This window comes from Bos indicus, chromosome 21, assembly GCF_029378745.1.
Source record: "Bos indicus isolate NIAB-ARS_2022 breed Sahiwal x Tharparkar chromosome 21, NIAB-ARS_B.indTharparkar_mat_pri_1.0, whole genome shotgun sequence".
Classification (NCBI taxonomy): Eukaryota; Metazoa; Chordata; class Mammalia; order Artiodactyla; family Bovidae; genus Bos; species Bos indicus.
This window is the reverse complement of record NC_091780.1, coordinates 24,802,694-24,818,987: the sequence shown is the minus strand read 5'-3', so window position 1 is coordinate 24,818,987 and position 16,294 is coordinate 24,802,694. Positions and strand designations below refer to the sequence as shown.

The window sequence follows — 16,294 nt, the reverse complement described above, 5'->3', positions numbered from 1 at the left end:
GATGCTTAAGTGCTTGGAACCCCAATTTCTCTCTACATCACATTGGGGGAAATAATAGTACCTCAGGCTTCCCAGGTGATTCAGCAGTAAAGAATCCGCCTGCCATTGTGGGAGATGCAGGTTCGACCCCTGGGTTGGGAAGATCCCCTGGAGGAGGAAATGGCAACCCACTCCAGTATTCTTGCCTGGGAAATCCATAGAGGAACCTGGTGGGCTACAGTCCATAGGGTCACAAAGAGTCAGACACGACTGAGTTACCGAACAACAATAATGACAAATGGTACCTCATCAAAGGGTTCCTCTGAGAATTAAGTTTGCTTATAGGCACTTAGAATGTTTTCCTGGCACATGGTAAATACTGAAAACTGAGGGTTAGTCTTCTATCTCTCCAGCTGACCAGGATTGTGGTATTCATTGTGGGACTGTGGCCACCAGAATAAAATGTGCCTGGCAGTTCTGTTCACGTGAGTAGCCCTTTGCAGCAGGGACATGAAGAGATAAAAGCTGGAGTCAGAGAAGAGTCTCCAGAGAATCTTCCTTCTGTTAAAACAAGAGGGGACCAAATATTGTCAGAAGCCGGTCCACATTATTGCCCAGAAGGGAGTGAAATTTCTTTTAGAGAGAACACGATTTCCCGACCTGTTGCATGTTGCCGATGCAGTACTGACTGACCGACCACCTTCCTTAAAATTCTTGTGGTTGGGTCTCTTTTTTTACTCCCTAATGGTGTGGAACAGAGCTTGAATAATAAATATTCAATAGGGACACTCCCTTCTCTCTGTTAAAATAATCTTTGTTTCAGTGCCTTAACAAGGAAGAGACTGTGTTTTCCCCACCTCTGCTCTCACATTACGTGAAGCCAGGCCTCAGGAGTGAGAGAAAATAAACACAGGCTCCCCGGCCAGGGCAGGAGGAGGCAGCCTCCTCACTGGATGGCCCGGGGCTGGGGCTTCGGCTGCCAGGAGCTCACGTGCACAGATTCTCAGCGGGTTCAGGTGCCAAGTACCGTGCACAAGAAAGCTTGTACATGGAGGTGGTGGTGGAAGGTCCCAGGGGAAAGGGGAGTGGGTGTTCAGCAAAGATGCGGTGCTGGGTGGGACCCCTCCTTTCTTCGGGGAAGATCTGGGTAGAGGTGCAGCTTATCCTCGGGCACCGGGCGCTCAGGCTCCTTGCACAGGTCTGCGCCAAGCACGGCCAGTTTGAAAAGATCCCACTGAGAACATGTCACCTCTTCTGCCTTTACTTCCAGCGTCCCATCTGTGGTGACACTGCCCTGTCTTTTGTGCAGAGGGAAAGTTCACACACTGTCACGGAGCGAGCACAAACTCGATTCCTCTTTAACCAAACTTGCTCGTGAGCCTCCCTTCAGACCGATGGCGGAAACAACTTAATCTTTTTTCCATTTCTACTGTTGGCCAAAAGAAAAAAAAATTAATCTTTTTTCCATTTCTTCTAATGGTGGAAAAAAACGTAATCTGGCCATTTCAAGGTAACTCAGTCTCTTCCAATAGAAAGTGCAGACTGTCCATTTATTGCTTGCTTGATTCAGGATTTAAACCTGGTCAGTTCAGCTAAAATTTCCTGCCAGGGCTATTGGTTTTTCCTCCAAGGCTCTCTCCTACCTCCTTCTGTACCCTCAAGATGTTGCCTGGGTACAGGGGGTGTTTAGGGAACATCATGGTGATGGGTGGGGAAGCTTGTCAGGGTTTTAACTGCTTCCACAGAGGAGACTTATCACACCAGGTCTGGGCCCGGGTCAGGGGCCCAAGGCTTTGCCCTTGGGTTACTGGACCTCTGCACTGGGAGCCTGTGCACCCACGCCCAGGCCATCTCTGGTCCAGATGCCCCCTCAGCACTTCCTCACTTCCTGCCTGGTCTTGAGAAGATGTGTTCACAGTGCATGGGGCCCAGGTGACCCCCTCAGGCACCCTCTCTATTTAATTACGTGTGAGGGTGCTCAGTGGCTTCACTTGTGTCCGACTCTTTGCGACCCTGTTGACTGTATCCTTCCAGGCTCCTCTGTCCATGGGGATTCTCCAGGCAAGAATACTGGAGTGGGTTGCCATGCCCTCCTCTATTGTATCCTTCCAGGCTCCTCTGTCCATGGGGATTCTCCAGGCAAGAATACTGGAGTGGGTTGCCATGCCCTCCTCTAAGGGATCTTCTGGACTCAGGGATCGAACCTGCGTCTCCTGCATTGCAGGCAGATTCTTTACCACTGAGTCACAGGGGAAGCGCCTGTTTAATTACACAACCCACCATTTCCACTGTGCTCAGCACCCCCAAGTCTAGAGCTCTTTGAAGCCTACCTTCTCCTACAGTTCCAGTGGGAAGTGGGGCCAAGACCCCCACCCCAGGGTGGGATCAGGAAGCATCTCAGCCTTTTCAAACTGCTGTCTTCTTCCATCTCTTCCCTGATTCCAGGAGGTGCTCTTGTCTCTTTTCTGGTGGCAAGAAACAGTCCCTCCCTCCCCACGCTTGTAAGACAAATCTCTGTGCTCCGAGTTCTTCAACCTCTGGTTCCTTGGAACCCAGAAGTCTCTCCCCACCCCAGCTTCAATTCTCATAAAAGGCTCAGGCATGAAAGCCCGAAAGCCTCAGCGTCCACACCATCTCACAACTGAAACGGCATTATTTTGGAACTTACCAGTTAAACATCGCTCCCTCATGTGTGGGTTCCACTCTCTCCCTAAAGTACAGAAGGCCATGGCTTTCTGGGTTGGGGGCCCCAGACGGCCAAGACGACCCAGCATGACGAAGGCATCAGAAGATACTTCCCAATATCATCTTGCTGCATGTACAGTTCAGAACAGTGGGTCGAGCTCTGCTGGGGGTGGACCTACCTGGTGCCTGCACTGCTGTTAAGAACTATGTTCAGTGGGTGGATGTTGGGGGTGGGGGGACAGTGGAGAGGCTGGGAAGAACCCAGCACTCACACCTCACTGGAGTTGGGGAACTCTTGCCCAGGGGCTCTCCACTCCTGGGTCTTGGGACAGACGCCACGTTTGGGGTTGCTTTGCTGATGGAGTGTGATGTGAGTGCTGGTCGAGGTCCAGCTCTTAGGAGACAGAAGTGGGAAGTGTGGCAGCGGTCCCTCACCTGGAGTAAATGAAGCGAGACGGGAGGGATGTGTCTCTCCCTCCACTGGTTCAGAGCGTGTGTGCAGCGAGGGCACACGTCTGCATGCATAGGCGGGGGCTGGGATAAGTGCATGTCTGCCATTTAGTATTTATTTCAGTCATCACAGGTAGCTTACAAAGTGAATGGAAGGAAAAATAGAGTGGCCAAAAAGTTCATTCGGGTCTTCCCATGTGATGTTATGGAAAAACCAAAACTAATTTTTTGGCCAACCTAACATATGTATACACACACACACACACACACACACACACAGCCCTGTAGTCAGTGTGATAGCCTATGAAGTTTCTTGGCAAGACTTAGCGGCATAGAGCATGTAGGAGGTGACATCAGGAGAGGCGGTCACAGGCGGAGCCCTGGTATCTTTCTGGCTTTGCCATTAGCTCTGGGGCCAGGCTGTTGTGACCTCTGAGGGGCACGTACTGCCTCTTCTTCAAAAAGAAAGCTTGTGGAAGACCACGAAAGACCCTTTTAGCACGGGCGTTTTGTGTTCCAGAAAATGCCTCCCAAAACCATCATGGGGCTTGGCAGTTGACTCCCTCTGTGTCAAAAACTGGTAGTGGAAGAAATGACAGAAGAATACTGATCATTTTAATAGACCACTCTGGAACAGTTATTCACTAGTAGAATTGACTTGGACTCAGCAGGTTGACTTGCTACAGGATTTCAGTGACCAGCTCCCATAGCCCCCCCAGCCCACCTAGATCTGAGCTGTATTTCTAAAGGAAAATGGAAAGTCTGGCCTGGAAACACACAATTCCCTAATGCTTTGAAATCAGTGAAGGTTATTCTGTTAACATTCAAGATCATGAACCAGGCCCCCTATTTAAATCCTCCTGCTTCCTGGTGGCTCAGTGGTAAAGAATTCACTTGCCAATGCAAGAGGGACAGGATTGATCTCTGGTCCAGGGAGATCCCTTAGAGAAGGAAATGGCAACTTGCTTCAGTATTCTTGCCTGGGAAATCCTATAGACAGGAAACTGGTGGGCTACAGTTCATGGGGTGGCCAAGAGTTGGACATTACTGAGCGACTAAACAACCCCCAATTCCTGTCATTACGACAAAAGGAATATACAAACTTGGGGTGTGATAGGGTTCTGTCGTTGGAAGGAGCCGTCTACATGTTGGAAGCATCAGGAAGATTCTAGAAATAATGAGGCAGGGGGCCCAGATTTTAAAATGCTGACCTACCTGGAAGTCACACCTGGGAAGGAGCTTCCCACCTGAAGAGGAAGAACAGCCTCCCCTCCCCAGCCATGACTCCCCACCCCCCTTCCCCCACTAGCTTCCAGAGGCTCCCAGCCTCTTGCCAAAGGACTTGGAGCAAAAGAGGGCCATGGGGCTGGTGGTTCACAACTTCTCTTGGAAATTGGAAACACCTGAGAAATTTTGTAAACTCCAGTGTCTGGGTCCCATTGCCAGAGCTTCTGATTTAATTGGTCTGGGGTCAGCCCAGGCAGAGGGTGTTTATCCTGCCTCCAGATTGAGAACCACTGCAGCAGGAAGGCAAGAGGGGACCATCTCAGTCCAACTGGGGAACTTCACTGACAGATGCTCCCTAAGCGAGGTGCCGGGGTGGGGCTTGGCTCTCACTCTCACGTGGGGTGGAAGGTTAGCAGTGGGGGTGGTACTGAGGGTGGCACTGAGGGAGGCCCGCCCCCAGAGAATAGGTGCTGCTGGCTGAATTTTCTGCTGCTTCCTGGCCCCTCCCCTGGACAAAGCAGCTTCTCATTTGACCAGCCCCAAATTTATCTTCTTCTTTACTTGGCTGGGAAAGACTTGTTGAGGAAAGAACACAGTCTCTAGCAGAACTTGTTTCAACTCGTACTTAAAGTCTGGATAGGTAGAGGAATAAGAACGTTTCATAATAATAGAAAGAGGAAATTGAAATGGAAAACGCAGGATGGCAGAGGAACTCTTGTTTCAGAGCACAGACTGTAGAGCACAGGCTCGCTGGTTGTGGTACACAGGCCTAGTTGCTCTGCTATGTGTGGGATCTTCTGGGACCAGGGATTCAACCCATGTTCCCTGCATTGGCAGGTGGATTTTTAACCACTGCAAGGTCAAGTAGCACGTGCTGAGGTAGAAGCTGTAGCAAGTGATGTAGAAGCTGCAGCAAGTTATCAGGAAGATCTAGCTAAGATAATTCATGAAGGTGGCTACGCTAAAGAAGAGATCTTCCGTGTAAATGAAACAGCTTTCTATTGGCAGTAGGTGCCATCTAGGACTTTGATAGCTAGAGAAGAAAAGTCAGTGCCTGGCTTCAAAGTTTGAAAGGTCAGAGTATCTCTCTTATTAGGGGCTATTGCAGCAGGCGACTTTAAGTAGAAGCCAATGCTTATTTACCATTCTGAAGATCTTAAGGCATTTAAGAATTATGCTAAATCTACTCTGCCTATGTGGGGCTTCCCTGGTGCCTCAGTGGTAAAGAATCTGCCTGCCAATGCAGGAGACACGGGTTTGATCCCTGGGTCGGGAAGATCCCCTGGAGAAGGAAATGGGGACCCACTTAAGTATTCTTAGCCTGGAGAATTCCATGAACAGAGGAGCCTGACGGGCTGCAGTCCATGGAGTTGCAGAGTCAGACACGACTGAGCGACTGAACAACAACATAGCTACCACATATAGTGATCCATCTAATGAATCTGGGCAAAGTAAATGGAAAACCTTCTGGAAGGGATTCTGCTTGCCATTAAGAATGTTTGTGATTCATGGGGAGAGGTCAAAATATCAACATTAGCAGAAGTGGCTTTCATTCCCCACGCATGACTTTGTGGGGTTCAAGACTCCAGTGGAAGAAATAACTGCAGATGTAGTGGAAAGAGCAAGAGAATGAATAGAATTCAAAGTGGAGCCTGAAGATGTGACTGAACTGCTGCAACCTCATGACAAAACTTGAACAGATGAGGAGCTGCTTCTGATAAATGAGCAAAGAAAGAGGTTTCTTGAGATGGAATCTACTGATGATGCTGTGAAGACTGTTGAAATGACAACAAAGGATTTACAGTATTACATGAACCTAGTTGATAAAGCAACAGCAGGGTTCGAGAGGACTGACTCTAATTTTGAAAGAAGTTCTACTGTGGGTAAAATGCTATCTAACAGCATTGCCTGCTACAGAGAAATTGTTTGTGAAAGGATGAGTCAATCCATGAGGCAGATTTCACTCTTGTCTTATTTTAAGAAGTTGCCACAGCCACCCAACCTTCGGCAACCACCACCCTCATAAGTCAGCAGCCATCAACACCAAGGCAAGACTCTCCACCAGCAGAAATGATTGACTTGTTGAAGGCTCAAATTATGGTTAGCATTTTTCAGCAATAAAGTATTTTAAAATTAAGGTGTATACATTGTTTTTTTAGATACAATGCTATTTACAGGATGGTGTAAACAGCTTTTATATGTATTGGGAAACAAAAAAAATGTGTGTGACTTGCTTTATTGAGATGTTTGCTTTATTGCAATGGTCTGGAACCAAATCTGCAATATCTCTAAGGGATGCCTGTAGAAGAGTAATAGAGAGGAACTTGCTTTACTAATTACTTTTACTTTTTGTTGTTGTTGCTAAGTCGTATCAGACTCTTTGTAATCCCATGGTCTGTAGCATGCCAGGCTCCCCTGTCCTCCACTATCTCCCAGAGTTTGCTCAAATTTATGTCCAGTGAGTCAGTGATGCTATCTAACCATCTCATCTGCTGCCCATTCTTTTGCCTTCAATCTTTCCCAGCATCAGGGTCTTTTCCAATGAGTTGGATCTTCGTATCAGGTGGCCAAAGTGTTGGAGATTCAGCTTTAGCATCAGTCCTTCCCATGAATATTCAGGGTTGATTTCCTTTAGGATTGACTGGTTTGATCTCCTTGCAGTCTAAGGGACATTTGCTTTAAAGCTAGACTATTTAAAATGGTGTGGTACAGTTACTGAAATACATCAGTGGGGAAAGTAGAAAATGCTAAAATAGATCCAAGTGCACATAAGACAAAAGTAGGATTGAAATCAGTTGAGAATAATGGATTATTACTATTTAATAAATTGCATTCAGATAGCTGCTTAAACATTATTAAAAATATATAATATCTTTATTTGCAAAAATCTAAATGGATTTAAGGAGAGCATCTTCACATTAAAAATTAATTTTAAAAAATTACTGGGATAAACTTAGTTGAATATTTATATATAACTGTGGAAGGGAAACCATGAATGAAAAGTTTCATCACTTTGCTTTATGTGGTTTAAAATTTCTGCATGGATGGCAAAATAAAACAGAAACCCCCATCCCTGCCCCACCCCCAGTACACACTCCAAAAACAAAATGAAAGGGAAAAAAATACAGATAATAAGCTGGAAATAGTGTATATATCAAACATGACAGATACGAGGTTAATATTTATAGTATGAAAGTCCATAAATATTAGGGGCACCTAATACTTTTAAGACAAAGAAAATAGAAAAATATACTGTAGTAAATTTTAAAAGTCTTAGAAAAAGTTATGTCTATGAAGAGCTAATTTCCTTCTAGAAGTTTACCCTCAGGAATTAAATGTACATATTTATAAATACACATATATTACGATATTTTTCAAAGAGTTACCAATGAATGCCAAGAGGAAACAAATGGGAAAATGAAAAGGAAGGAATATAGAAGGGAAGAGAGAGAGAAAGAGGAAGGAAGGAAAGGAAGACCTTTAAATATCCTACAAGAGGGTATCAGTTAAAGAAATTATGTTAGGGACTTCCCTGTGGTCCAGTGGTTAAGACTCTGAGCTCCCAATTCAGGGAACAGGGGTTTGATCCTTGGTCAGGGAATTAATATCCCATGTGCCACACCACGCGACCAAAACAACAATAAATTATGTTATCCTGATATAGTTGACAGCTGTTCAGTAATTAAAAGTAACCTGGAAAATGTTCATCGTAATATAATAGGAATATTCTTTTATGAAAATAATTATATGTTAAATACATACACAAATATATTCATAAAGTTATCTGGAAACTTCTATGCCATCACGTTAATTTAACACTGGTGACCTCTTCATTGGGGCTTCCCAGGTGGCACTAGTGGTAAAGAACCTGCCTGTCAATGCAGGAGTTGTAAGAGATGTGGGTTTGATCCCTGGGTCCAGAAGATCCCCTGGAGGTGGGCATGGCAACCCACTGCAGTATTCTTGCCTGGAGAATCCCGTGGTCAGAGGAACCTGGAGGGCTACAGTCCATGGGGTCACACAGAGTCAGACAGGACTGAAATGACTTAGCACACACACATGCACCTCTTCATTAGCATGTATTTATTCTCTCAATTTTGCATGTATTTACTCTTTTTGTCTTTCTCTTTTTACCGTGTTTAGTTTTGGTTTTGAAATGAAAAAATAATTACGTTAAAAATGTTGTCCTGAGAACTACCAGCTTGGTACAACAATCCCAAGGCTGCAGGCTGGTCTGTAGAGATTCTGCTCTTGTCTGTCTAGTCTCACACCCTGCCATGTTCCACCCCCTGGTTACCAGCTCTAGGAATACGGCCCTGACCATCCAGGTCTTTTCTGCTTCCTTCTTCTCTGAGTTATAGGTGATACACTACCTCGTCTTTGTTGTTTTGTTGTTGTTGTTGTTTTAGCCTTGGTTTCTTATCAATTTATTTTATTTTTTGGCCACACTGTGTGGCACACGGGGATCTTAGTTCCCTGATCCGGGATTGAACCCGCGTCCCCTGCGTTGGAAGCATGGAGTCTGAACCGCTGGACCACCAGGGAAGTCCCTCATCTTTGTTCTTCAGATGTTTCTCATGTGTTGTCCACTCTCCAGAAAGGAACTATGAGCTCCCTGAAGGCAGGGGTTAGGCCTTGTAAAATTCTGCACCTCCCTTGGGCTTCAGGCAGAGCTGAACAGCTGCTTAAAGAACAGGGGCTGGGCCTGAATTTTTCTGGCTAGGAGAACTGATGAGAAAAGCCATGCGCTCAGGAGGTCAGCTAGGGGAGGAGGGAGAGCTGAGGAGGGCAGAGGCCACAAGTGCAGGGCCCACAGTGGGTGCTGAGCCAGCCTTGTCCTGGAAAGGCAGGCAGGGGCCTGCTGTTCCTGGTCTCTGCAGCACCCCACGGATGCTCCGTCACGTTAACCATTTGCTTTTTGTCTCCACACGATGCGGACAGGTTCTAACGTTCCCATGGACCAGCCCTGCTGTCGTGGTCTCTATGACTTTGAGCCTGAAAACCAAGGAGAACTAGGATTTAAAGAAGGGGACATCATTACATTAACCAATCAAATAGATGAAAACTGGTATGAAGGAATTCTGCATGGGGAATCTGGCTTCTTCCCCATTAACTATGTGGAAGTGATTGTGCCTTTACCTCAGTAAATGTGATAACTCACACTCTCTCGGACATAAGTTTCATAACCGAAATGAATTCACACCAGTATTCTCAGCGTGGTTGTTCTGTGGCATTCTTGCTCTTTGACCAAGTTAATGAGTTTTGTATGTGTGGTTCTCTTTATAATGTATTTTGTATCAGTTTAATTTGTATAAATGATTTTCTTGTCTTGGCTCCATGGAAATACAGTTTTCTTCTTTTGCTGATTGTCCTAAAAGTCACTGGTTAAATAAATGTATGTGCTTCTTGTTGCTAAAAATAAACAGCACCCGCTACTGCTCTGTCAGGGACTGGCCCATCTTCCTCAAGCTGTGATGGAAGACAACACTTGAAGCTAAGAATTGCTAAATAGTTTGTTTCCTGACATGACTGATGGCCTCCGGTCTTTCCCCTTCGTGTGTTTTCCTGACCTGTGAATCACCCAATAAACATGACGCACTGTGTTGGCAAAAGGCCTTGGTCATTCTTAATGTTGAATCGATTCCGAAATGCAGTCGTACAGCTGTGAATTCCTCCTGTGACCACCCTGACCTGGGGTGCAGGCTGGTGACTTGTTTGGCCTGTGGGATGGTAGCAGGCTGGATACCAATGGGGACTTGAAAAATACTCAAGTCTTTCCACCTGTACTCTGCACCTGTGCATCTCCATCACGAGAACATGCCCAAGCTAGCTGACTGCAGGGAGATGCATGGGCCAGAACTGAGTGACTCTAGCCAACCTCCAGACCTGTGCACGAAGGTAAGGAAGCAGACACTAACCCACCACAACTCTAAATATAAATAGCTACTAGATATTCTTTTGTTGTTGTTGTTTGCTTTCTTAATTTTTTAAAAATCTGGACCATTTTTAAAGCCCGTATTGAATTTGTTACTATTGCTTCCATTTTGTTTTGATTCTTTGGCTGCAAGGCATGTGGGTTCTTAGCTTCCTGACCTGGAATTGAACCTGCACTCCCCTATACCGTGTAAAAGCTGTGGTGATGTAGCTGGCACTACTGTACTTTTCAAGGTACTGTACTGTAAGAATAAAAATGTTTTTTTTTTTTTTTTTTTTTAATGTAATATTTGTGTGAAAAGTATTATAAACCTATGACACTGCAGTACTATATAGCCTATTGTGTTAGTTGGGTACCCAGGCTAACTTTGTTGGATTGATGAGCAAACTGGACTTACGGACGCAGTCTTGGAATGGATCTCATTTGTATGTAGGGGACTTGGTGTAGAAAGCCTCTTATTTAATTTACAGTCCTGTAATTCTGAGCCCCTTTGTGCCTCCCATGGACCAATCTCGGATGATGAGTGATGATGTGGAGCATCTTTTAATATGCTCATTGGGCATATGTGTAGCTTTCGTGAGTGCCTCTTCAAATCTTTTGACCATTTTCAATTGTTTATTATTGACCTGTGAGAATTCTTTCTACGTTCTGTCTGTGTCTACATTTATATTAGTATGTTATTATTAGAGTGCCTTAATGTCGTTTGGTCTCAGTCTTAGAACCTCTGATAAGCTATGTTGGACAACTTCTTGGGCATCCTTTCGAGTGGGACACAGAATGTAGGGTAATCTTTAGTATTGGTGGCTGGAGTGGGTTGATTAACGGCCTCCAAAAAGAAATGTCTGAGTCATCATCTCCAGTACCTGAAAATGTGAGTTCAGAAATAAGGTCTTTGCAGATGGAGTCAAGTTAAAGGTCTTAAGGTGAGATCATCCTGGATTTAGGGTGGGCCCTGAATCCAATGGGGCTTCTCCAATGGCTCAACGAGTAAGGAAGCCACCTGCAATGCAGGAGACACAGGAGATACGGGCTCAATCCCTGGGTCGGAAAGATCTCCTGGAAGAGGAAATGGCAACCCATTCTAGTATTCTTGCCTGGAAAATCCCATGGACAGAGGAGCCTGGTGGGCTGCAGTCCTTGGGGTCGCAAGAGTCAGACATGACTGAGTGACCAAACACATGCGCTGAACCCAGTGACTGGTATCCAAAGAGAAAGGAGACGGGGATTTGTCACAGAACCAGACATAGGGGAGCAGGCCACAGGCGGAGCATGTGAAGACAAAGATTGGAGTGGTGCTCCCAGAAGCCAAGGAAGAGGTGAGAAAGGATTCTCCTCAGAACCTTCAGGTGCTGCACGGACTTGCTGACACATTGACTTTGGACATCTGGCCTCCAGAAGAGTGGGCTAATTAGTTTCTGTTGTTTTGAGTCACCTAGCCACAGTCATTTGTTAGGACAGCCCTAGGAAACTGATGCAGCATTGTGTCAGTCACTCAGTCGTGTCCAGCTCTTTGTGACCCCATGGACTATAGCGTGCCAGGCTCCTCTGTTCATGGGATTCTCCAGGCAAGAAAACTGGAGTGGGTTGTGATGCTGTCCTGCATTGGCAGGTGGGTTCTTTACTGCTAGTGCCACCTGGGAAGCCTATTCAATCCTTATGTACATATTAATAACTGTCCATGTGATGCCACAGGCATGGTAATAACTGAGCACCCATAACGGGAGGACACGAGGCTGTGTTGCTCTCAGCTGTCACCACCTCTGTCTCTTGACTCTCCCAGTGCATCTAGATGCAACTCAGAAGATGATTGCTCTTCAAAGGCTCCTGTAACTCTTGAGATTTCAAGGATGGAAGGGCTGCTGCTCCTCAGAACCTTCATCAGAAGGGTGACACACTTTGGTCACCTTAAACTGATCATTGTGAAAACCACGGTCTGTGGTTTGCATACACTCCAGGAGGCAGCCCAGGGGCATACCACACAGGGAGATGCCCCTCCGAGGGACCATCCCTGTGAGCTCACAGGCCAGAATCAGGTGATGTTGGGACTAACCCTGGCGGTCCTGTGGTTGGGAATCCATGCTTCCATTGTAGGGGCGTGGGTGTGATCCCTGGTCGGGGAACTAAGATCCTGCATGCTGTGCGGCACAGTCAAAAATAAATAAATAAAAATAAATTAGAAAAGAACAGGTGATGTTGACTCTCCCACAGGATAACCATAGTTGCCTTAGCTTCCTGGCAATGTCATAAGATGACATTCACAGCGCACAGCTCTCTTCCTCTGTCACAAGGGCCACTGTCATCAGAGCAATGGCTACTGGTGTATCGCATCAACCCTGTGAGTCGCAGTTATGGGGGCAATTCCCTTCCTCAGCTTCCAGCACTCATAGAGAATTTGATATAGTATCCATTTAGTGGTTTCAGTGGGGAATGGGTAGTTTGAATACAACATTTGAGTTCAAATCATCTTTGATCTGAAGTCTCTACCTGATCTGACAGTTCATAGCAATATCAGGGTTTTTAAAAAAATTATTTATTTTTAATTGAAGGATAATTGCGTTATAATATTGCTTTGTTTTCTGCTGTACATCAACATGAATTAGCCGTAGGTATACCTAGGGACTTCCTTTTTTAAAGAAAAAGTTCTTTTCCATTTTTCTTGTTTATGCTTGTAGAACACTAGTCATTTTGTTCTCAATCTTCCTGACACCATACATGAATTTGGAGATACTTGTTTCACAGTTTTTTTTGGTTCTTTCTTGGTTTTTAAAAAACAATAAGAAAAATATACTTCTCTGGCACACATTTAATGAAACAGCGTTTAGCAATTTCTTGGGAAAGGCTGAATAAGACCCACTCACGCTTTGATGGTAAACCAGAGCCCCAGGCTAGGATTGAATGTCAGACTTCGCCATGGAGGATTCAGGGGTGGGTGTGTCTTTCAGATTGAAGTTCACAATAAAAGAGCAAAAGAACAGAGCTGAGGAAACATCCTTTTGGCCAGAGCCACTCAACCCTATGAGCAAGTGGTGAAGACAGAAATCAAAAGTGCCTCACGATGATGGCTCCTCAGTGGTGGTTTTTTTTTTTTTTTTTGAGAAAAAGAAACGTGTGATATTTTCACTGTTTAGGAGAAATTATACATATAGGGACTTCCCTGGTGGCTCAGACACTAAAGTGTCTGCCTATAATGTGGGAGACCTGGGTTTGATTCCTGGGTCAGAAGATCCTCTGGAGAAGGAAATGGCAACCCACTCCAGTACTCTTGCCTGGAAAATCCCATGGACAGAGGAGCCTGGTGGGCTGCAGTCCATGGGGTCGCAAAGAGTCGGACACAACTGAGAGACTAAACTTTCAAACTTTCACACGTATACTGCATGCACACTGGAGAATACACAGAAATTCCTTTTCTGATGAATGGATGTATGGATAGATGGTGGATGAGCTGGCTGTTTTCATCCACACTGTCTACTTCCATGGCTTCAAGTATCAACCACATGCTGATGAGTCATGAAGCTAAATCTCCAGCTCAGGTTGTCATCCTGATTCTAGACCCAGAGGGATTTCCAGCTCAGAATGTTCCAAGTTAAGTCATCATCTCTCACTCTCTCTCTTTCCACCCAATACACTCCTCTTCCTCTTACACTTCCAACTCCGCAAATGACACTGCCATCACCCATGGCCCATGCAGGAATCAGGGTATCAACCTTGACTGTCTCTCTCTACTCTTTTAAGTAATTCACCAAGTCTTAAAAATTCTTTAACAACTGTCTCAAATCTTTCTATTTTCTTCTGTTTTCACTACCACTTGTACCAGCTTAGGCCATCATGAGCTCTTGCTTGAATTATTAAAAATACAGCCAGACAAAACATTCTTTGACATAAATCATACCAATATCAGTCTCCCAAGGCAACAGAAATAAAAACAAAAGTAAACAAATGGGACCTAATCAAACTTACAAGCTTTTGCACAGCAAAGAAAACCATAAACAAAGAGAAAAGACAACCTACAGACTAGGAGAAAACATTTACAAGTGATGGGACCGACAAGGACTTAATTTCCAAAATAAACAAACAGCTCACACAAATCAACAACAAAAAACCAAACAATCCTATGGAAAAATGGGCAGAAGATCTAAATAGACATTTCTTTACAGAAGACACACAGATGGCCAACAGGCACATGAAAAGATGCTCAACATTGCTAATTATCAGAGAAATGCAAACCGAAACTACAATGAGGTACCACCTCACACCAGGCAGAATGAAAGTTTGAAAGTGTTAATCGCTTAATCGTGTCCGACTCTGAGATCCCATGGACTATAGCCCACCAGATTCCTCAGTCCATGGGATATCCCAGGCAGGAATACTGGGGTGGATAGCCATTTCCTTCTTCAGGGGATTTTCCTGATCCCGGGATCAAACCCTGTTCTGCATTGTAGGCAGATTCTTTTCCATCTGAGCCACCTCTACAAATAACAAATGCTGGACAGGGTGTGGGGAAAAAAAAGAAACCCTCCTATATTGTTGGTGGGAATGTAAGCTGGTGCAACCACTATAGAAAACAGTATGGAGATTCTTAAAAAAAAAAAAAAAAGCAAGTTTAGTTCATAGCTGAAATATCACTTCTCCTAAGACATCTTTAAAAGCCCCATGATTGAATTAGTTGCCATCCTATGCAAAACTTTTCTAGCTCCTTGTGCTTATATCTCTGAAATCATTTATCACACTGTATCTCATTTACTCCTCCAGGCAGGGCTGTATATTACCATGCCATTGTATTCCCAGGACCTAGACATACCTGGCAAAAATTTAATATATATTGCAAAAAATATAAATATTGCATTTTGCTACATTGAACTGAATTGTTCTTTAAGCCTAAAACTGACCAGATGTGAATGGTTGCATCTGAAGGAATTTAGTTCTTCATACTCATCCATAGAAGATTTTTGCCCAAGCCGTGGTAAAGAAGGGATAAAAATGCTTAATTGGCTATCTAAACTCTCCTGAAGTTAAGTGTGTTTTGCAAAATGTAATACATAGAAATGTTTTTATTGAACTTATATTTGAAAAAAGACTTTTCAAGTATTTCTTTGTGGTGTTTCCAACCCAAATATTGCCAAGCGGACAGAGTAAGGAACATGTAAGGAAGCAGACTAAACAGGCGGGTCTCATTCTGCAGTGCGGGGTGAGTAATGTGCAGTGCAGCATGGGAGAAAATGCTTTGGGGCACAACTCTTCTTGACAACTTGTAAGAAAACTGGTATCACATTTTTAAACAGTTAAGTGTACAGAGTACTTTGTACTCTGTTCTTTTTGCTCAAATGAATCAATTCTGGAAAAAAAGCCTGGTCTCCTGGAATTGTCAGAGATGATGTGCTAGGTGTGAACTTTTTTTATTGAAGGATAATTGCTTTACAGTGTTGTCATGGTCTCTGCCATACATCAATGTGAATCAGTTATATATAGATATATATATACACACTTAGCCTGGAAAATTTCATGGACAGAGGAGCGTGGTGGGCTGCAGTCCATGGGGTTGCAAGAGTCAGACACGACTGAAGCAACTTAGCATGCATATATATATACACACACATATTTATATATGTATATATATGTAAGTAAGAAAGTGTTAGTCGCTGAGTCGTGTCCGACTCTTTGCGACCCTGTGGACTGTTGCCTGCCAGGCTCCTCTGTCCATGGAATTCTCTAGGCAAGAATACTGGAGTGGGTTGCCATGCTCCTGCCTCCAGGGAATCTTCCCGACCTAGGGGTAGAACCCATGTCTCCTGTGTGTCCTGCATAGGCAGGCGGGTTTTTGTTGTTATTGTTGTTGTTTTTACCACTAGCGCCACCTGGGGGTGATGATATATATATATATGCTGCTGCTAAGTCGCTTCAGTCGTATCAGACTCTGTGCGACCCGGTAGACGGCAGCCCACCAGGCTCTCCGTCCCTGGGATTCTCCAGGCAAGAACACTGGAGTGGGTTGCCATTTCCTTCTCCAATGCATGAAAGTGA

General features: G+C 44.8%; 1 protein-coding gene across 11 annotated transcripts in view; it reads left to right on the top strand.

Annotated features, from left to right (window-relative positions):
• Window positions 1–16,294, top strand: part of SH3GL3 (SH3 domain containing GRB2 like 3, endophilin A3) — a 117,002-nt gene that overhangs the window by 96,045 nt on the left and 4,663 nt on the right. For 6 of the 11 annotated variants that reach the window (XM_070775215.1, XM_070775219.1, XM_070775217.1 and 3 more), the window contains 2 exons: window positions 393–464; window positions 9,283–9,953. The exons of 2 other annotated variants lie outside the window; for them this stretch is intronic. In XM_070775215.1, the coding sequence (XP_070631316.1) occupies window positions 393–464; window positions 9,283–9,488 (278 nt within the window). In that variant the 3' untranslated portion in view covers window positions 9,489–9,953. Of the gene's footprint in view, window positions 1–392; window positions 465–9,282; window positions 9,954–16,294 lie in introns of those variants that run through there. 3 more of the 11 variants (XM_070775212.1, XM_019983987.2, XM_019983988.2) reach the window with 1 other exon arrangement.